Genomic DNA, 22,652 nt, shown 5'->3' with positions numbered 1-22,652 from the left:
ACTTGAATTGGGGGAGGGCTGAGTATGGGAATACCTGATATTATACTCAAGGCAGACAGAAATGTAGGTACCTTGGGCCCCCAATATTGGGACTTGCATGTGAACTGAGGACAGTCTTGTGGAGTCTGAAGCAGTTAGTTAGTGTCACAGTTGAAGTGAGTTATAGGACACCCAGCTGGTTTCCAGACAGTTGAACAATCTCTTTGCAGAGTGGAGAAAACCCACTCTTATCTGGTGTCACAATTGTTGGGAATAAACACAAGTCCCTAAAACAGTGATAGGAAAGGAACACAACAAAGCAGACTGTGATAGTTACAAAGATGACTTGCAAAATGGAGACAGAAGGTGAAAAAGGTGGAAAGTACACTATAGTGACACAAAAAAGGTAAGTAACACCTCAACAAGCATTGGAGGAATTATTCCATTCCTCCCATAAAATACACTGAATATACTTTACATGCTGCGTCAAGCACTTGATCTGCTGGCAGTGGACAGAACTCCATGAACAAGGCACACAACCCTTGTGTAGTTTATATTTTGTGGGCAAAGAGAATGTATAGTAATGGAAAATAACCACCTAGAAGACAAGATAGGAAGAACTTCTCTGATATTAGTTACAGTAGTATTTTTTTGGGGGATCTGTCACCTAAGGGAAAAGAAACAAAAGCAATGATAAACAAATTGGACACCTATTTAATTTTATGGGGCTTTCCTGGTAGCTCAGTGGTAAAGAATCCACCTGGCAAAAAAATAAAAAGTCTGCCTTCCATGCAGGAGAAGCAAGTTCAATCCCTGGGTCTGGAAGATCCCCTGGAGAAGGAAATGGTACTCCACTCCAGTATTTCTGCTGCCTAGGAAATCCAATGGACAGAGGAGCCAGAAGAGTACAGTCCATGGGGTCGCTAAAGAGTTGGACACGATGTAGTGACTGAACAATAACAACAATTAAGTTTAAAGGCCATTTCACAGCAAAGGAAACCACTAAAAAATGAGAAGACAACCAATGGAATGGGAATAAATACCTGCAAACGATACGATATCCAAAAGACATGAACAGCTCATATAATTCAATATCAAAAAACAAACAACCCCTCTGAAAAAATAAGTGAAAGGCCTAAATAGATATCCTTCCAAGGAAGACATACAAATGGATAGCAAGCACATAAAAAGATACTCAACACAGCTAGTCATCAAAAATGCAAGTCAAACAAAAGTGAGATATCACCTCATAGCTGTCTGAACGGCTATCTACAGAAATGTTGGCCAGTTTTTACAAGAAAATAAAACCCTTGTGCATCGTGATGGGAAATGCAAATTGGTGTAGCCGCTATGGAAAACAGTATGGAAGCTCCTCAAAAACACTCTAAAGAGAATTACCATATGATCCAGCAATTCCACACCTGACTCTACATTAAGAAACTACTTCAAAAAGTAATCTGTAGGACTCTAAGGTGGTCTAGTGGTTAAGTCTTGGTGCTGCCACTGCAGAATGGGCATGAGTTTGATTCTTGGTCAGGGAAGTTCCATGTGCAGTGTGGTGCAGGAAAAAAAAAAGGCACCACGCACCCCAATGTTGAAAGTGGCATTTTTAAAATCAATAACCAAGATACGGACACAAACTGAGTTACCAACAGACGAATGGGTAAAGAAGAGGTGGTATATACACAATGGAATACTGTTCAGCTATTAAAGACAATGGAATTTGGCCATTGAAACCACATGGATAGGCCTAGAGAATATAACGCTTAAAGAGATAAATCAAACAGAAAAATAAATACTATATGATATTTGCTTCTCTGAGGAATCTAAATATAGAATAAACTAAAGAATGTAACAAAGAAGAAATAGATTGGTAAATATAGAAAAACATCTAGTGGTTACAGTGGAGAAGGGGAAGGGGGTAAGGGCAAGAAAAGGTAGGAGATTAAGAGATGCAAACTACTATGCATCAAATAAATTAGATATAAGGACATATGGCACAATACAGGAAACATGGCCAATACATTATAACAACAATACATGAAGTAGAACCTTTAAAACTGTGAATGATTATTCTGTATTCATCAAACATATAATACTGTAAATCAACTATATTTCAATCTTAATTAACATGAAAAATTTTTAAGTTCAAATAAAGGTAAATTGAAAATTAAGAAAAAAGTAAATAAAATCCTCTTTGAAGCCTTCTGGAAAAGATATGAGAAAGAGTGAATAGATTATTATCTCAGTGTCCTGATAGTATCAGATAAAATGACATTGTGATTAACTTTGATTTTTTACTCTTTTATTTCATTTTTATAATTTTTACTGGAGTATAGTTGATTCACAATGTTGTGTTAGTTTCACATTATAGCAAAGTGAATTAGCTATATATATACATATATCTTAGCTTTTAAATGTATATAAATTTCTAAATGGAAGCCAACACATAATAAGTACACAGATTTCAAAGAAAAAAATTGTAAGGTCGAATTATATTTGAAAATTAATGAAATGAAATTGACATAGGTAAAATAAAAAACAAACTATTGATACACAAATGCATAAATTATTACATTAAACAAGTAGACTAATTTATTAATTGAAATTTGTTATTGTATTCATCTAATTTTTTTTAGGTGATATGGACAAATAATAGGATTAAAGTAGGAAAATCAAAAATACACTATAAGGAATTCAAACAGATATATACACATATTTGTAGGTATGTGTGTGACTCTGTTTTCTTCTTGCTGCTTTGTGATCTAGTTTGTGGAAAATGTTTAAGTGTCTCATGTGAGTTAAAAATGGTGGTTTCTCTTTGGGGTACAAGGTTCAATCTATATAGATCCATTAGGTCAAAATAGTTATTTTATTTTTAAGCTGTTGAATTCTCAATACTTTTACTGGCTTCAGAATGTCAATACCAAGAAAACCTCCATCACCTCCAATAGCTTTGATTGAAGTGATATTTCCTAAGGCCCACTTAACTTCACACTCCAAGATGTCTGGCTGTAGATGAGCAATCACACCATCATGGTTATCTAGGTCATTAAGATCTTTTATGTTTTGCTACAAATAAAGCTAGTGGAGGTGATGGAACTCCAGTTGAGCTATTCCAAATCCTAGAAGATGAGGCTGTTTAAGTGCTGCACTCAATATGCCGACAATTATGGGAAACTCAGCAGTGGCCACAGGACTGGAAAAGGTCAGTTTTCATTCCGATCTCAAAGAAGGGCAATGCCAAAGAATCTTCAAACTACTACACAATTGCACTCATTTCACATGCTAGCAAAGTAATGCTCAAAATTCTCCAAGACATGCTTCAACTGTAAGTGAACCAAGAACTTCCAGATATTCAAGCTGGATTTAGAAAAGGCAGAGGAACCAGAGATGAAATTGCCAACATTCTCTGGATCAAAGAAAAAGCAAGAGAATCCCAGAAAAACATCTCCCTCTGCTTCATGACTACACTAAAGCCTTTGACAGTGTGGTAAATTCACAACAAACTCAAATTCTTAAGGAGATGGGACTACCAGATGACTTCACCTGCCTCCTGAGAAACCTGTATGGAGATCAAGAAGCAACAGCTAGAACTGGACATGGAAAAATGGACTGGTCCAAAATTGGAAAAGAAGTATGTCAAGGCTGTGTATTGTCAGTCTGCTTGCTTACTTATATGCAGAGTACATCATGCAAAATGCCGGACTGGATGAAGCAAAAGCTGGAATCAAGATTGCTGGGAGAAATACCAATAAACTCAGATATGCAGATGACACCATCCTTATGGCTGAAACCAAAGAAGAGTCAAAGAGCCTCTTGATGAAGGTGAAAGAGGAGAGTGAAAAATCTGGATTAAAACTCAACATTCAAAAAACGAAGATCGTGGCATCCAGTTCCATCATTTCATGGCAAATAGATGGGGAAACAATGGAAACTGTGACAGACTTTATTTTCTTGGGCTCCAAAATCACTGAAGATGGTGACTGCAGCCATAGAATTAAAAGAAACTTGCTCCTTGCAAGAATACTATGACCAACCTAGAAAGCATATTAAAAAGCAGACACATTACTTTCCCAACAAAGGTCTGTACAGACCAAGCTATGGTTTTTCCAGTAGTCATTTATAGATGTGAGAGTTGAACCATCACGAAGGCTGAATGCTGAAGAATTGATGTTTTTGAGCTGCGGTGTTGGAGAAGACTCTCAGAGGGATGGAATGGGGAGGGAGGAGGGAGGAGGGTGCAGGATGGGGAACACATGTATACCTGTGGCAGATTCATTTTGATATTTGGCAAAACTAATACAATTATGTAAAGTTTAAAAAATATAATTTAAAAAAAAGAAAGAAAAAGAAAAACAAAAGGAAGCAAAACAAAACAAAAAAAAAAGAGTTCCTTGGACTGCAAGGAGATCAAACCAGTCAATTCTACAGGAAATAAATCCTGAATATTCATTCAGTCGCTCAGGCATTTCTGACTCTTTGAGACCCCATGAACCACAGCATGCCAGGCCTCCATGTCCATCACCAACTCCTGGAGTTTACTCAAATTCATGTCCATTGAGTCGTGATGCCATCCAACCATCTCATCCTCTGTCGTCCCCTTTTCCTCCTGCCCTCAATCTTTCCCAGCACCAGGGTCTTTTCAAATGAGTCAGCTCTTTGCATCAGGTGGCCAAAGTATTGGAGTTTCAGCTTCAACATCAGTCCTTCCAATGAACACCCAGGACTGATCTCCTTGAGGATGGACTGGTTGGATCTCCTTGCAGTCGAAGGGACTCTCAAGAGCCTTCTCCAACACCACAGTTCAAAAGCATCAATTCTTTGGCGCTGAGCTTTCTTTATAGTCCAGCTCTCACATCCATACACTACTACTGGAAAAACCACAGCCTTGACTAGACGGATCTTTGTTGACAAAGTAATATCTCTGCTTTTTAATATGCTGTCTAGGTTGGTCATAACTTTCCTTCCAAGGAGTGAGTGTCTTTTAATTTCATGGCTCAATCAACATCTGCAGTGATTTTGGAGCCTAAAAAAATTGTCAGCCACTGTTTCCATTGTTTCCCCATCTATTTGCCATGAAGTGATGGGACCACATGAATATTCATTAGCAAGGCTTATACTGAAACTGAAGCTTCAATAATTGCACCACATGATGCAAAAACCCGACTCATTAGACAAGACCCTGATACAGGGAAAGATTGAAAACAGGAGAAGAAGGGGACGATAGATGATAATATGGTTGGATGGCATCACTGGCTCAATGGACATGAATTTGAGCAATGCCTAGAGGTGGTGAAGGACAGGGAAGCCTGCAGTGTTGCCGTCCATGAGCTGGCATTCAGACTTGACAGAGTGACTGAACAACAACACTAAGCCAATACTCACTGTGCACCTTGAAAATTGAGGAGCCACAAACTCCATATGCACAGCATGGATCCCTTTCCCTTTCAAATGCTTCTTCCTCCAGTGCTCTGAATTTAATGGAAGTCTCCACTACAAAGTAATTTCATAGCTTTGGATATGTGAGCATGCACCTGAAAACCTCAACTTACCAATATGGTCATCTTCACAAAAGGAAGAAAACTCTGCCTTCTACAGATCCAAATTTCAGGCAATTCTCATCTTTTTCAATTATCACAATCACATGATGATTTTTTAAAATATGGTAAAATGTAATTTTATGCTCTCCTGTACACCACTTCACTTCAATCTGGCCATTTCTACCTGAAAATCCTTAAACACACTCATCTCCCCACAAAATACTGTATTTCACCTAAACAGCTGTTGCCATTCTAAGGATAAAATTGACAAAACTCATGCCTACCTTCACAAATCTTTACTCAAGGACTGAAGTTCCCTTCCCCATTGCCTTCAGATTCAGTAACAACCTGCCACATGCTCTTCCATTTCCACCCACCTTTTCCTAATATTCCATGCCTACTCCATTTCTAGCAAATTTGCATTGATACTTTTAAGTTACACCCTTCTACATGTGTCTATAAGAAGCAGACTGTTTGAGGACCTGGTGTTTATTATTACATACATTCTGAACTCTTCGACTTCAAGCACTAGCAGAACGTCCATTACAGAAGTATTTACATGATAACTGTATCATACTTCTTTGCAATTACCATCACAACATTGTTTACTTTGAGGAAGATGCTCACCACATCCTGTTTACCATCCTCTGGTAAACCACTCACATTTTACCTAGGACTCTGAGGGGTTGAGTGAATAAGCCAATGAATACAGTGCAAATACATACCATTCACACCTTTCTCTTAAGAGTGGGGGAGTTTGCATTCCTTTTCCCAGCAAAACAGAGCCTGGATATTCTGGAGTCACGACTCATAAGCAGAAAGGGGCTGATAGCTGGGAAACATGAAATGACTACTGCAGACATGGTCGAAATGAACAAACTAGAATTGTTGGAAATACCCAAAATAATATAAGAGATGGAGGAAAGTGTGTTAAAATTAATAAAGATGCTCACCAGGAGAAGGATGGTTTTAGTGGCTCTGGACTCAGCAGAGGATATGGAGGAGCCATTGATTCTATGAACGTTTTGGACTCTCTGCTTGTGCCTGTACAGGGTGAAACCGTGGAGCCACTGGCCAAGATCATGACCACAAAAGAAAAGACAACAGGCATGGACATCATTGCTGCATAGGTTTCTCCATAACAATCATTGGGAACAGCAGAACAATGTTTGAAACTTTTTCTCTTTGTGATGCTTTTGTTACTCAATATTCCAGTCACGAAAATAGGATAAATGATATTTAACATCATGTTCACGACCCAGCACAGGATAATTGAAGGAACAACACACTTGAGAGCTTTCACTTTCAGCTCTGCCCACCTGGAGTTCCTGAGACTGATCGTGATGGCCTGGAAGACACTCAAGATGCATGTGATGCCAATGGATGCTCCCCTGCCCACTCCGCGAAGATAAGCAAAAACTCTGCATGCAGGTCCGCTTTTGAGACAATTCCACCCAAAAGTTGTCACTGGACTGCAGAATCCAGCAGAAAACAGAATGAAGATGTTGGCTACAATAAGGTTTGTCACAATCAAATCTACGGTTCTCAGCCTATCCCCAGTACACCACAGGAAGAGATAACAGTAAAGAAGAGAGAAATTCCCCAGCATTCCAAATACTGTCTGTAATAATAAGATGGAGCCTGCTGCCAAATCACCAGTAGCCATGCTCTCAGGTCTCAGTGACTGATGGCTGTCTTCTGAGCTGAAGGTCCTGAATGGGAAGATGAGGCATGGAACACAAGTAGCAGGTCAACAAAAATCCAATATTCTCCACTTATCAATAATTCCTACTTTAAAAGAGTTCATGTTTTCCTGTCATATCAGTGCTTCCAAGAGTTGAATGAAGAACCATTAAAAAACACTTGATTGAATGAATCACTGTGAACAAAGCCACACAAATGAAAACATCTTTATTCCTCTCACATTCATGAGGCAGGCAGTATTATCTCCCTTATAAAGATGAGGGAAACATCACCCAGAGAAGTTAAATGCTTAGTCTATATGTACTCACTGGTTGTGGGCAGATGGCTAGCGAGGATTTGAATGTGGCTGCCCCGGTAACAAGGAAAGTGCATTTGCACCAGAATACATGCAAATACTAGTGACCTGTGTTCCTCAACTAAACCAGATCTTAGTTTAGTTTTACAACTTGTTGTTTCAGTTTAGTTTGGTAGTATTATATTTGAAAATTTAGGTACTGGGACTTCCCTGCTGGTTCAGTGGTTAAGATTTCATACTTTCAAGCAGCATGTGCTGTTTAGATACCTGGTCAGGGAACAGGATCCTGCATGCCTCATGGCAAAGCCCCCCCAAAAAGACATTCTAGGGTCAAGTATAAATTTTGAATAAAGCTTTATAGATACTCATTAGGAATATAATACTGCTGGCAACTGGCCTGTGTTCAAGTTGGATTTAATGAATACAAGAATGACTCAATATCAGGGCAGCAAAAAAAGACTCATTTACTCTCAAACCAGGATAAAGCACAACGGCACAAGTCATAGTTCCATGGAACAGCAAACAATGAACCTCATTAATAGTTCACCAAAGAAACAAAATTAGTATTAATATTAATTTCATATGATATGTATATTTATTCAATAATATCTGCAGTGTTATCTCCAGGAGATCGTCCCAACCCAGGGATCAACCCCAGGTATCCTACATTGCAGGTAGATTCTTTACCATTTGAGCCACCAGGGAAGCACAAGAATACTGGAGTGGGCAGCCTATCTCTTGTCCAGGAGATCTTCCAGACCCAGGAATCGAATCAGGGTATCCTGCATTGCAGGTGGATTCTTTACCTGCTGCATTATTAGCTGGTAAAGAATGTGCCTCCCAACACAGGAGACATGGTTTTGATCCCTGAGTGGGGAAGATCCCCTGGAAAAGGAAATGCCAACACACTCCAGTATTCTTGCTTGGGAAATCCCACGGAAAGAATGAACCTTGCAGGCTACACTCGATGGAGTCACAAAAGACTTGGACACGACCTAGTGATGAAACAATAACAAATACAAGTATTACCAATAAGGCAAGATTTGTGAAAGATATGAAAATACAAGATACATGCAAAATCAGTGTTAAGGTGAGCAACTTGTGTATGGTATAAAGAACATACATTTTTTGAATTGGTATCGTAATTTTGAAAATAAACAGAAATACGGTATCTGAATTGCATAAAGTTCTATTTTTCTTACATGCTGATTCCTTAATTTAAGTGAAAAGAGTCTCTCCACAATCAACAGAGACACAATAATTTAATCTTCTCTCAATTCATACAACATCCAGAGTTAGAGGAGACATTTCTACTTCAGCAGTGGCTGCCAGACACACTGTTACTGTACAAGGTCAGATAATTCCTACAGACTCATCATACTCTTCATTACAAGGATGAACTATGTATGTGCTCACCTGTGAAACCTGAAATGTAGGCATAGGATTCCTGGAAAGTAGACTGAACATCATATTAATTGGGGAAATACAGTCCTTAACTTTGTAAAATATCATACTAGTATTAAACCACAACAATCTCTGTCAGTGAGAAAAGTACATACACTACATTAGGAGCCATTATGGACTGGTGAAAGGTCTAGGACCCCATCTCCTTTTTCTATCTCAGTTCAGACTCAGGATTTATCCCACCCTCCTGCAGGGCTTTGCTGCTGGACCAGGTTTATACACTGGAGATGTGCTTTGTCCAATAAGTTCCCTTACCAGATTCCTGAACAGAGCCTTCCTTTATAGATTCTACCTCCTTGATGAATATAGAGAAAACTCACTTTTTCCTGATGCCTGGATAGTGGATTCAGTATGAAGGTCAAAGCAATTAGCCTGTGTGCAAGAAGGGTGGCTTGACCCTGAGATATGAATTTGTGATCCTGTGACCTTACCTCCCCTCAGAACTGCAATTATCATGTCACCTATAACAGCTCTGGCAAGAACAGGCTTTGGAACTGGGATTATTTGTGAAAACATTTTGCCAGTTGCTAATTATCAAGGACAATTATCACTTTCTAGTTAATATGTCTTTACAGACTATTAGACTGTTTATGACAGAAGCTCACTTTTCATGATCCCAGGAGGCAGACAGGGCTCACCTGCAGGAAGCAGGAAGAATTTAGGACTAACATGCAATGGACTGTCAGCAAGTATGTGCCATGGTGAGGAGGTTCCGCCTCACCAAGAAATTTTACCCAAAAGAGTTATTTCCTAATTTCACACAGTAAGCTGCACCATCAGTTCCCTTAAGAGCAATGAACTAGAATTTGTCTAAGTATTTGAGAAGGATCTAAAAATAGATACAGGTAACAAGAACATGATGCCAATGATCTACATTAGATATCACTGCACTCATTTGTACAACTCAATGTCAATGAATATGTAAACTGTTAGGAAAATAAACTTTACTAATATTGATCCTCACTAGTGATAGTAAGCAGAAGCAGACTAATATCCACAGAAGAGAGAAGGCACTAAAAGCGTCTCTTGCAAATAAAACCACCAGGATCAGATAGTTTAAAACGGAGACTCTACTATTCCTATTCCAGTGGTCATGTATGGATGTGAGAGTTGGACTGTGAAGAAAGCTGAGCGCCGAAGAGTTGATGCTTTTGAACTGTGGTGTTGGAGAAGACCCTTGAGAGTCCCTTGGACTGCAAGGAGATCCAACCAGTCCATTCTAAAGGAGATCAGCCCTGGGTGTTCTTTGGAAGGACTGATGCTAAAGCTGAAACTCCAGTACTCTGGCCACCTCATGCGAAGAGCTGACTCATTGGAAAAGACTCTGATGCTGGGAGGGATTGGGGGCAGGAGGAGAAGGGGACGACAGAGGATGAGATGGCTGGATGGCATCACTGACTCGATGGAGGTGAGTCTCAGTGAACTCCGGGAGTTGGTGATGGACAGGGAGGCCTGGAGTGCTGGGATTCATGGGGTCGCAAAGAGTTGGACACAACTGAGTGACTGAACTGAAGTGAACTGAACTGAAGCCAACAGTACTCAATTTAAGCCCATCAAGTGGTCAATAAAGACCTCCACATTTGCTTTTGTGCAAAATTTTGAGTAGGTAAATATGATTAACTTTTAAATTAAGAATTATAAGGCTTCCCTGGTGGTCCAGTGGTTGAGAATCACTGGCCAGTGCAGGGGCCATGGCTTTAATCCCTAGTCCAGGAAGTTCCAGATGCCCCAGGGCAGCAAAGCTCATGTACCACAACTACTGGAGCCTGTGCACCTAGAGCCTGTGCCCTGCAGCAAGAGAAGGCACTGCAATGAGAAGCCCACACCCCACAACGAAGACCAGTGCCTGATTACCCCAACTGGAGAAAGTGCACGTGCAGCAACAAAGACCCAGTGCAACCAAAAATGAAGTAAAAAAAAAATTTTTTTTTAAGCTGAGGTAGCTAGAATGTAGAAAGAATACACATAAAAACAGACCTATATTTTTATCAGCCACTTTGCTAATTAGAACAACATAAATTCAAGAATATTTCTGGAAAACTTTAAGGGAACTTCCAGTAGATATATAAAAACAAGGTGTGCCTTCTAAACCACTGCATAAATTAAAAGCTAAAAATGTATGATCTAGGTAACAGGAACTATAAAGGAAAATAAACTACCAGAAAACAGAGAGAATTTTTAAAAAGGAGCAAAACAGAAGCGAGAGACACACAGTACAGGGTTGGGGCAGCAAATGCAAACTGTAAAACTGCCCATGAAAAGACACAGCTGACTGGAATAAATAAAAAGAAAACAAAATCTAGCAACTGACTGGCTCTCAGAGACACTCACATCCTTAAAAATGTCCAGGGAAAATAACCTGCAATAGACAAAGTATATCAGGCCCAGGCAAATGTAGATAATTGGAAATCAGGAGGAGTAATAGTAACAGGAACCAGTAAAAGAATTTAAGATGATATCCATTCCATTGGATAAAGTAGAAATTCACAGAATAACATGAGTTAGAAGTTACAGTGTGGTTGCTTTATGTAGCAAGTCATAGGGAACCAAATCACATAAAACAAACACTGTTAAAAAAAACAAGGATGTTTGGCAGGAACACCACTGAGACAGACAATATTAAAATACCACTGTAATTTTGTGACAATGTAGGAAAATACTGTATACATGGTCTAAATATTAAAACTAATACAGACCAGCAATATATCAAAGTAGTTAAAAGATGCACATATTGAAAATAATACATTCTTTTCAATTATTTATGTTTACCTTAAAAGAGAAAATCATATAGGGAATCACAATGGAAAGTGTGATAAATTCCTCAAGACAGAATTAGGAATAAGAAGAAAGACAGCAATCAAAAAGTTCCAAACAAAACAAAATTTAAAATTATCATAAATGCCTCCTATGTGAAGTAAGAACAGAATTAGTAAGTTCTGCCTATTTGTAAAATAACAATAAATATTTAAATGTGAAAAATTATGGTGAAGAAGCATGAATACAATCAGAATCAATGTCATTATTTCTATGATTACTAGGTAGAAACAAGAGAAGGATCATATCCAAGAGATCACTGGCCTACAGGAAAACTAAAAACATGTTCTGAAAGAGAATAATTTAATGTTTTACATATGTTGGAGAAGGCGATGGCACCCCACTCCAGTACTCTTGCCTGGAAAATCCCATGGACGGAGGAGCCTGGTACGGGGCAGTCCATGGGGTCGCGAAGAGTCGGACACGACTGAGCAACTTCTCTTTGACTTTTGACTTTCATGCATTGGAGAAGGAAATGGCAACCCACTCCAGTGTTCTTGCCTGGAGAATCCCAGGGACGGGGGAGCCTGGTGGGCTGCCATCTATGGGGTCGCACAGAGTCGGACACGACTGAAGCGACTTAGCAGTATCCTCATCAAGCAATATACAGTTTTTATGTAATAACAGACAAAAGTTCATAAGCATACCAGTTAAAAATATTTTTTAAAAAAGAAAGAAATAGCCCACATGGTTCAACATTCACAAGGTACAAAGGGCATCATCTTCACCTGAGGTCCTTCAGCCACCCAGTTCCTCTGTTCCTACTTTTGTGAATCCTTACAGAGACAGTGTATGAAAATACAAGCAAATACCACTTTAGATTTTCTCAGGCTCTGATCATTTAAAAATGCTTTAAATTTTTGTAGGGATGTGATCAAGGCAAAGGAAGACGTGAACAGAAGTTTAAGTGTGAGGAGGGGCTTGACGGGAACAGCTGGTGAACTGCTGAAGAACTGGGGGCAGAATGTCACAACCCAAAGCTCCTTCCGGTTATACAGGTTGGAAACTCAAACCAAGGGTCTCCAGGGAGTCCCTCCCCAATCACGAACCCCACAGGCTTCCCAAAGCAAAGACCTCCATGAGCTCACCTGTCAGACACCGATACTTAGGTCTCCCCAGTCATGAGAATATGCTAACACCAATCCCATTCCATCCCCTGCCCCAGTAATAGTTCTAAACGCTGACTCCAGTACCCATCAGTGACCCTCCTCCAAGCCCCTAATATCCCTCAACAACTCCATCACTGCCCCCTAATACCTCATCCTCAACCTCTATGAGGTCCCCAGACCTCCACATTAGTAATGCCCACACTCTCCCATAATAGACCTGAAGACTCCCCATCACAAACCCTAAGTCTTATCAGCGACCATACAGACGGCGTCGGTTACCAGCTCTCACAGACTTCCCCATCAGCGACCTCGTAAATGTCCATCCCTCATTCTCCAGGCCCTGAAATTTGAACCCGCGGATTCACCATGCCGTCGCTGATCCCACGTTCCCTCCATCACTGAACCATAGATTCACGCAATGAAAACCTGCACAGAGATCACTGATTCAGTACTCCTGGACAGTCCCGGATTATCAACTAAACAAACGGCCTATCAACCCAATACACCCGCTTCCTCGACCCTTACAGATTGTTGCCACTGACCCTACCAAAACAACACGTAACGCCACGGAAGTCTCTCCTCTTTCCGGGTCTTCTCACTATGCGGCTGAAACAATAGGCTTCCAAAGTCTACCTTCCGAATCAGGTCGCCTGGCAGCGCCGCAGCGCCTCACAGCGAACACTCCGCAGAGAACACTCCAAAATTCCACACCACCTGAGAGCCACATGACGAACAGCCAGGAAACCAAATTCTGCACGTAGGGGGCGCTGCTGGGCAATATAGCGGTCAGCGCCTGTGGAGAATCTGTTTTCCAATTTGGTCTCTCTTTTGAAGCTGCGATCTCTTCAGCCGGACACCTGAGCTCTGAAGCCTCCATTTCCCCAAGCGCCATCAATAGTGTGGCACACGTACGGACTCTGACCATGCAGCTTAGGCTTCTTCCCTGTCAGTTAAGTGGGACCAAGACCTAAAATGCCTGTATCCACCGAGTCTGTCACAGAAGGCTGTGGCCATGTTGAAGGAGGTGGTTGTGTCCAACTGGCTGAGGTCTTTTATCCTTAGCAGAGAAGAGTGTGGTCAATAGGCAGACCTTGAGAAAGTTTTTGGCTAGAGAAGGCTCTAGAAAAAAGTCCAGGTTTGGAGAAGTTGAGGTGATTAAACTAGGTCCCCCTAAAACTGAGTTCCCCTACTGAAGCCGAATCCAGCATCTGTACCCCGACACTGAATTGATTTTGGAGACTGAGTTTTGAGTGAAGTAGGAAATAGCTTTACAGCTTTGCCAGGCAAAATGACCCACAGCACTCTAACCCCTCAAAACTGTGTCCTGAAGAGGGCAGTGAGGGGGTTTTACAGCAAGGGCTCAGAGAGGGCGTGGTCAGTTCATGCACACTCTTCTAATTGGTTGGTCGTGAAGTAAGTGGGCATCAATGTAGTGAGCCTGGATTCAAGCGGTCAGGGGTCTAAGTGCTTGGATGCAGCACAGGCTGTAATATAATTAAATTCTCCCACCTGGTGGCGTTTCAGTATCTGCAACACAGCTTAACTGACAGGGTGTGAATTCTTTTGCTCCCAAGCCCAAGCTCTTTCTGCTCCATGCGAGACAGGCCAAGATTAGTTGGGACAGGGAGTAATGCCTTTAATCAGAAAACTAGCAGACTGAGAAGATGGCAGACTAGCATCTCAAAAAGTCAGCTCTCGGTCAGAATTTAAGCTCCTTTTATATACAAGAGAAGGCAATGGCACCCCACTCCAGTACTCTTGCCTGGAAAATCCCATGGATGAAGGAGCCTTGTGGGCTGCAGTCCATGGGGTCGCTAGGAGTCGGACACAACTGAGCGACTTCGCTTTCACTTTTTCACTTTCATGCATTGGAGAAGGAAATGGCAACCCACTCCAGTTTTCTTGCCTGGAGAATCCCAGGGGCAGGAGAGCCTGGTGGGCTGACGTCTATGGGGTCACACAGAGCCGGACACGACTGAAGTGATTTAGCTTTAGCTAGCTGGCACCCCACTCCAGTACTCTTGCCTGGAAAATCCCATGGACGGAGGAACCTGGTAGGCTGCAGTCCATGGGGTCGCTAGGAGTCGGACACGACTGAGCGACTTCACTTTCACTTTTCACTTTCACTTTTCACTTTCATGCATTGGAGAAGGAAATAGCAACCCACTCCAGTGTTCTTGCCTGGAGAATCCCAGGGACGGGGGAGCCTGCTGCGCTGCCGTCTCTGGGGTCGCACGGAGTCGGACACGACTGAAGTGACTTAGCAGCCGCAGCAGCAATATACAAGAGGGGGAGGGGAAGGGGCCCACTGTACCACGGACCAACGGCTGAGCAGGACCACTAACGGTCCCTGATTGGCAGTTGCTCACTAGCGATCCTTGCTTGTGGGCGGGACCCATTGTGGAGCCAGCCAATGGCTGAGGGAGCCGGCTAGAGCCTGTGCCTGGCTCACTGCCATTACATAGGGAGAGGAAGCGGAAAGGGGCAACTCTAAAAAGCAGCGGAGTCCGAAGAAGTACTTGGGACTCCAGCAACATCGTGCTCCAGCCCTCAATGGAGCGAGGCATAGAGGCTGCAAAGGCCACGGTGACCACGCAGAGGCAATTGATGGGCCCATTAACCGGGATCACTGTCTGAAGTGGCAGGCGCTGTGGGTTCAGTCTGCCGCCTGCCCCACCAGCCAGCTCGTGTCCAGTGGGGTGGCCTGGGAGCTGGTGCCTCCGGAGTGTAACCTGCCCGCTTGCACAGTGGGTGGATGGCCCGAGCAGGGCAGCCTGTGGGCTAGGTGCCGCCGCCCACAGAGAGGCGCTGTGGAGCGGCTCCTGCCTCAATGAAGCACGCAGGCGCCAGGGAAGAAGACTAGCACGCTTTGGGTTTGGTTGGGGAGGCCACCACTACACTTGAGGGGAAACAGGACTCTGCGCCAGGCCAGGCTTCTCTGGTGACTCAGACGGTAAAGAATTTGCCTACAATATCCCCTGGAAAAGGGAATGGCTACCCACTCGAGTATTATTGCCTGGGAAATCCCATGGACAGAGGCGGCTGGCGGGCTGCAGGCCCTAGGGTTGCAAAGTATCAGAAAGGACAGAGCTACCAACACTTAACAGGACTCTGCCCCAGGGCTGCACTATTGTTTCTAGACTGTTCCTCTCTTGTCTCTGCATTCCTTCCCTTCCCTTCCCTAATTAGCATCCATTTGAACCTGCCAGAAGGAACTCAGGAAGGATCATGAAGGCTAAATGAAGCCTCTTCTCTATAATCTAGAAGTCGGGGACACAGAAAGGCTATCATGCCCAGGAACCCCACATGGTCTTGCTTGGTATCACTACTGAGTTTACGATTAATCTCTGTCCAGAACTTTATTCCCTTATACTCTCTGACCCCAGCCCTGAACTAAGTGAACACTAATCCACCAGAGTCAGATGTGAGACTGCGGCTGTCAATAACACTTTTAATGTAATAAAATTGCTGTTGTAGATATCATTATTAACCTATTAACTCAGGTTGTTTCTTCTGGGCAAAATGAACTCAAAGACCCTCAAGCCATGGACCAAATAGCCAGAATCATACACACATTCTGAATCCCAAAACCATGATTAAGAAACATCACGGGACTTCCATGGAGGTCCAGTGGTTAAAAATTCACCTTCCAATGCAAGGAGTGTGGGTTCGATCCCTGGTTAGGAAGCAAGATCCCATATTCTTCTTGGGAAAAAAACAAAACATAGAACAGAAGCAATATTGTAACAAATTCAATAAGGCCTTTAAAAATGGTCCTCATTTAAAAAAAAAAAAAAACTTTAAAAAATATTTTAAAAAGAATTCTGTAGAGGCCAGTGATGGGAAGGTCCTTGTCGTCAGGTACTGGGCAATCCCAACAGTCAATTATTGGGCATATGTCACGGCTGGAAGCCACTGGAAAGAGCGCTTTTGAAATGATCAGAGTCCAATTCTCTCCCCCAGATTGTGTTCTTTAAATATTACCCTTCAAATTTAGGTCTTTGGTCTAACAAGAATGGATCTTGATGTACAATGTGAGTAAGTAAGTGTTAGTTGCTCAGTTGTGCCAGACACTTTGTGACACTTTGAGACTGCAGACCACCAGGCTCCTGTGTCCAGGAGATTTTCCAGGCAAGGATACTGGAGTAGGTTGCCATTTCCTTCTCCAGGGGATCTTCCCAACCCAGGGATCGAACCCGGGTGTCCTGTACTGCAGGCAGATTCTTTACCGACTGAGCTACAAGGGAAGCCCAATGTGAGGCAGGGACCTAATTTCATCTTTTTCCATATCAATGATCAGTAAATCCAGCACCTTAAAGGATCTTCCCTTTCCTCACTTTACATGATTTCAGACTGTGTACCTGTCCTAAAATAAGAACATACAAAAAACAAACAAAATATATAGAACAGATTATAGGGGCATAAACCATACTAGTGTTTTGTGTCATAAATCTTATCAGTTACTAACAAATCCCACCACATATACACACAACACACAAATCATGACTAGTAACTTTACTAATAGATTGTCTTATATAGAGCAAATATTCAAGGACTGTTTAAATACGTATCATTCATAAATATATTTTCAATCTGCACTTGTCTGTAAGTGAACTGTAACATCTGTAAACTGTGGGGCCGGGGGCATGTGCCACAGTTAATCTCAAATTAAGTAGGTTGCTGGCCTGATTATTTAGCTACTGTCTCTCACCTCTCAACCTACTCTTCCACTATCTGCATTGTGATAGTGCAAACCAGATTCTCTTGCCAGCTTCATAAGTTCTGCCAATGTGGGGACACTAAAAGAACAGGTAGGCAGAATGAAGATGGAGATGGGCCTTGCTTTTTCCTGTTTGTCTCCCTGCTGCAGAGAAAACAGTTGGTGTTTTCAGTTTTTGTCCAGTCTCAGAATCATCTTCATCCCATGTCCTCAGGCATTCTAGCAGCAGCCAGCCATATACTCTCCTCAGAGAGTGGAAGAAGAGTTCCAAGGTGGAGAAGGGGAAGTGAGAGGAAAGCAGTGGGGGAAGAAACTGGAGGGGGGAAGGGTGGGTAGTAGTTGTTCATCCTCCAGGGTCCTGACAGCACAAAGTTTCAAGTGAATAACTGGTAAGCAGTGACCTCTAGCTAAATCCCTCCTATGTAACAAACAAGGTGACATTTGTGAGATTTTCTTATCAGCCAGGGCCCTCCTCCCATGAGACTGGGTGTTCTCAATGGTACTGGAATCTGAGTATATACTGGGGTCTTTAATGTGTCTATTTTTTTCCCTAGGTACCAAATTTGAAGGAACAGGCAAATAAAAAAAAAAAAAAAAAAACGTTAAGTGGATGCTTTAATGCTTTGCTGCTACTGCTTCTAAGTCACTTCAGTCGTGTCTGACTCTGTGCAGCCCCATAGACGGCAGCCCACCAGGCTCCCTCATCCTTAGGATTCTCCAGGCAAGAACACTGGAGTGGGTTGCCATTTCCTTCTCCAATGCATGAAAGTGAAAAGTGAAAGTGAAGTCGCTCAGTCGTGTCCGACTCTGGCGACCCCATGGACTGCAGCCTACCAGGCTCCTCCGTCCATGGGATTTTCCAGGCAAGAGTACTGGAGTGGGGTGCCACTGCCTTCTCCGTTAGTGCTTTAGTATTATACAACTTACAGAAAGGGTAAAGGAAAACCCAAAAGGGATGCACTACCATGGTGACCATGGAAGTCATCCCCATGGCCACTGAGAAGCCAGCCTAATGCTTAGCTCTCATCATCACTGGGTGTGCCTGTCAGAAACACTCTGCCACACCCGATTCAGGAACCCTTACCACAGACAAGTTGGTTATGTGGTCACTCAATTCTGGTGTGTTTCACCTGCTCACCCAGGTTGTCACAAGAGCAGGGCTCATTTTTGTCAGTAGGTATCATAACTTGTGTGCAGTTCCAGTAGTGACTGATTCATCCCTTTTCTGAGTGGAACACACATTCCATTGCACTGAGCCCACTCTGAGTCATCCTGTTCCAGTTTCTGGATACACCAGAGCAAGATGCAGCCACCTCAGAGGTTCTTGCAGCTTCATTAACTTCTCAGCATGTTCCCTCCTCTCGCGAGACTGGCTAGGAAGACATTTAACAAAGTTTTCCAAAGCCACATCATTGCCATCAGAGTAGTGAGAGGTGGACAGGTAAACTTCAGAGGCTCCAGGTGGATCTGGCAGCCTCCAAGCCCTGGCGGGAGTGCTGGGCCCCTGCGAGGGGTACGTGGTGGTCACGTCAGGGAGCTGAGAGGCAGCGGCTCACCACACTGGAGCAGCAGCAGACACCTTGGGAGTGGTCCAAGGGTGCCGTGAGGCGGTGGCAGAAGGCTGGCTCTGCATGGCCAGGCTGGGTCAAGGTGGGGTTGGGAGGTGGGGGGGGCGGGGGTTGGGGAGACACAGAGAACACCAGGTTCTGTTCAAGCACTGTTTGAACAGAAAACCATGTCAACTTTCCACAAAGAATATCTTTTTCCCTGATGATTATTCGGGCAGGTTGAGTCTAAGAAGGCCCTCAAAGATGTGCAACTCTCCCACTGTGTGTGGGCTGGCCTAGCAACTTGCTTCTAAAAGAATCTAACAAAGGTGACCAAACATTTAGATATAATAGGTACAATGTGACACTGCCTATGAACCATCATCAGGTGAGTTAGGGAGTCATGCCCTAGCAATGCAAAAGAGTTCAAGTCCTTCTCTCTCAAACTACACATTAAGGACTTCCTTGGCAGTCCAGAGGTTAAGACTCCATGCTTTCACTGCAGGGGGCATGGGTTTGATCCCTAGTCAGGGAAGTTCCACAAGCCATGGAGGTGCAGCCAAACAATGAAAACACACACACACATACACATTAAGGGTGTTAATCTGATGGAAAATGAGGGTAGTTTTACGTCAACAAGTTTCCAAATTTCCACTGCAATCACAAGCTTATCTCCTTTATGAGATTGGCTGTCATTCTGCTAAAGGTTCTACACATTTCGTGTATCCACAGACATTTATTTCTGACACATGATGAGGAACAATCTTATTAAACCTTATTGTTTTCACTAGTGTGCAAATTAGGTGACTTGGCAGGTTGGGGATGTTCAGATCCTGCACATTCCAAACAAAGGACTGGCTTTTGACCAGCACCTGAGAGGGAACCTCTAAGCCCTTGGAACTGCCTGCCTGCCAAGAGCATCTTTGCATACCTGGGGTTTTAACCATGTCATACAGTTTATGCCAGCAATATGATTTTTGCTGAACACTTGCTTTTGTTTGCCTGGGGGTCTCTGGGCTATGCTGTATTGGTTTGACTTCAAGAAGGCTACAGCTTGAAAAGCTAAAGTCAGTCATGTGGTTTCCCCATGCTGGCATAAGGAGCACCCTTACTGACCCCTCAAGTCCCCCGGCACTAAGGCTCAGGTGAGTTTCTCTGGTTGGCAATATGCACATGAGTTGTCACATCATTGCTGGCAGAATTACACGCAGTCCATACAACTCCACTGGGAGGACAATGGATGTACCCGGTTTCTCCTAAAGTCTGTATTAAGCACCTTTTAAACTTGCTAATCTGTAACTTTTCACTGTCATAACCTGTAATCATAAGTATAGCAGCTTTTGAGTTTTTCTTTCTTTGTTTGAGTTTTTGAGGTTTTGGGGGGCTTTTTAGTTTTTGAGTCAGTGATTTCAGAGAATAATCAAACATGAGGGTGGTCTTATGGACTGGACATATTTGCCTTCCCAAAATTTCTTTCTGATGTGAATTTATGATGCTTTTAAAGTGAAGCTTGCTACAGTTCAACCTACTAAGAACTGCTGATATTTAATGAGACATATCTTTGTACTGGGCTCCCCTAGTGGCTCAGATGGTAAAGAATCTGCCTGCAATGGGAGAGACCCAGGCTTGATCCCTGGGTTGGGAAAATCCCGTGGAGAAGGGATTAGCAACCCACTCCAGTATTCTTGCCTGGAGAATCCCATGGACAGAGGAGCCTGGCGGGCTGCAGTCCATGGGGTCACAAAGAGTCAGCCACAACTGAGCAACTAACACTGACTGACTGACTGACCTTTCCACTATCGCTACATTCATTAGCATTCTCTCAGTGAGAGTTTTCAACTGCATAAAAAGCTAAACTTTGCTCCAAAGGCTTGTCCATATTGAATGCACTCCTCCTTACATGTTTCCTGTGACATAAAAGAAGACATAATTGGTAACTGAAGGCAGTACCACATTAACTACATTCATGAGGTTCCTCTCCTGTGAAAACTCTCTGCCATCTCCTGAAGGGACACATCTGGCCACAGGCTCTCCCACAAGAACCACATTCCCTTGGGCAAGGAACCCGTGGATGTTTAATGATGCCTGCCCTGCCATAGCAGGCCCCTGCATTGTCACTGTCTCAACAGAGGTTTTCTCCTGTTTAGGTTCTGTGGTACATGAGTCATGGCTCTCTAAAGAATCCTTTTCCACCTTGACTGAATCGACACGTTTCTCTTTTGTATGCGTTCTCTTATGTTTAGTGAGGGAGGACTTGTGGCAGAAGGCTTTCCCACAACTGCTGCACCCATGGGGTTTCTCTCCCGTATGGACTCTCTGGTGTCTGCTAAGTATGGACTTTGTGGAGTAGCTTTTCCCACACACATTGCATTTGTGGCACTTCTCTTCTGTATGGCCTCTTTGATGTCTAACAAGATTTGACTTCTGAAAATAGGCTTTTCCACACTCACTGCATTCATAGGGAGGATTTCCAGTGTGAAATATTTGATGTGCAATGAGACATGGCTTGTGACTGAAGGCTTTACCACACTCTTTGCATCTATAGGGCTTCTCTCCAGTATGAATTCGCTGATGTATAAGGAAGTTACCCTTCTGGATGAAGCCTTTCCCATATTTACTGCACATATACGGTTTCTCTCCCATGTGAGTTTTCTGATGTACAAGGAGCTGAGACTTCCTGGAGAAGGTTTTCCCACACTCACTGCACACGTGGGGTTTTACTCCTCGTTCAACTTGCATGTGTATATTAAGCTCTGCCTTCCTGCAGAAGGCTTTACCACATTTAAGGCATTTATATGGCTTCTCTCCTGTATGTGTTCTCTGGTGTACAGTGAGTTGAGACTTTTTGATGAAGGTTTTACCACCTTCCACACATTCATGTTTCTTTCCTTTTTCAATCTGATGTATACTGAGTTTTGAATTGGTGCAGAGAATGTTTCCATGTTTATTGCATTTAATTAGTGTGATGTTTTTCATGCTTACTATGAAGAAATAATTTCTCTTATTTATTAAACTTGTCAGGATTCTTTGCTATGGAGCTTTTATTCTGGTTAACTAAATCTAAATTAGAGTTCAGTATGTCAAACTTATCATGGCTTTGCCTTAAAGTAACAAGATTTCCATGTAGACAAAAAATATTTCCCAAAGAACTGAGTTCATGGCCTCTTTCCATATGTTTATGCTTGTATTGGATTTCCAAGGATTGCTGCATAGGATCACCAACTTCTAGAAAGAAAATAAATTTTCATAATTAGGTTATGCAATAAAACTGCTTCTAAAATGAAATGGTTTGGGTTAGCTCTCCATGACAGTTATGTCATATGAAAAAAATCATTAAGTGTAAATTTACTTCTTGAAAATGGGGGGAAACACAATAAGGCCATAACATCTTAAAAAAAAAAAGATACAGAATCAGTGGCAGACAATTCTCAATTAGTAAAGTTTTTGGCGCTCTCCAAAGAGATCCTTGCAAAACTG

General features: G+C 42.5%; 2 protein-coding genes across 5 annotated transcripts in view; both read right to left on the bottom strand.

The window, feature by feature from the left end:
• LOC129631710 (zinc finger protein 160-like) overlaps window positions 1-22,652 on the bottom strand; it is a 466,782-nt gene that overhangs the window by 416,335 nt on the left and 27,795 nt on the right. The window contains exon 6 of the mRNA XM_055552892.1: window positions 21,386-22,073. Within this exon, the coding sequence (XP_055408867.1) occupies window positions 21,386-22,073 (688 nt within the window). The remainder of the gene's footprint in view (window positions 1-21,385; window positions 22,074-22,652) is intronic.
• The window catches only part of ZNF350 (zinc finger protein 350), a 39,736-nt gene continuing 39,282 nt past the window's right edge, over window positions 22,199-22,652 (bottom strand). For all 4 annotated transcript variants that reach the window (XM_055552941.1, XM_055552942.1, XM_055552943.1 and 1 more), the window contains one exon: window positions 22,199-22,400. The gene's annotated coding sequence lies outside the window, so the exon portion shown is untranslated. The remainder of the gene's footprint in view (window positions 22,401-22,652) is intronic.

The sequence above is a fragment of the Bubalus kerabau genome, chromosome 17, assembly GCF_029407905.1.
Source record: "Bubalus kerabau isolate K-KA32 ecotype Philippines breed swamp buffalo chromosome 17, PCC_UOA_SB_1v2, whole genome shotgun sequence".
Lineage (NCBI taxonomy): Eukaryota > Metazoa > Chordata > Mammalia > Artiodactyla > Bovidae > Bubalus > Bubalus kerabau.
This window is presented reverse-complemented; position numbering and strand designations above follow the sequence as displayed.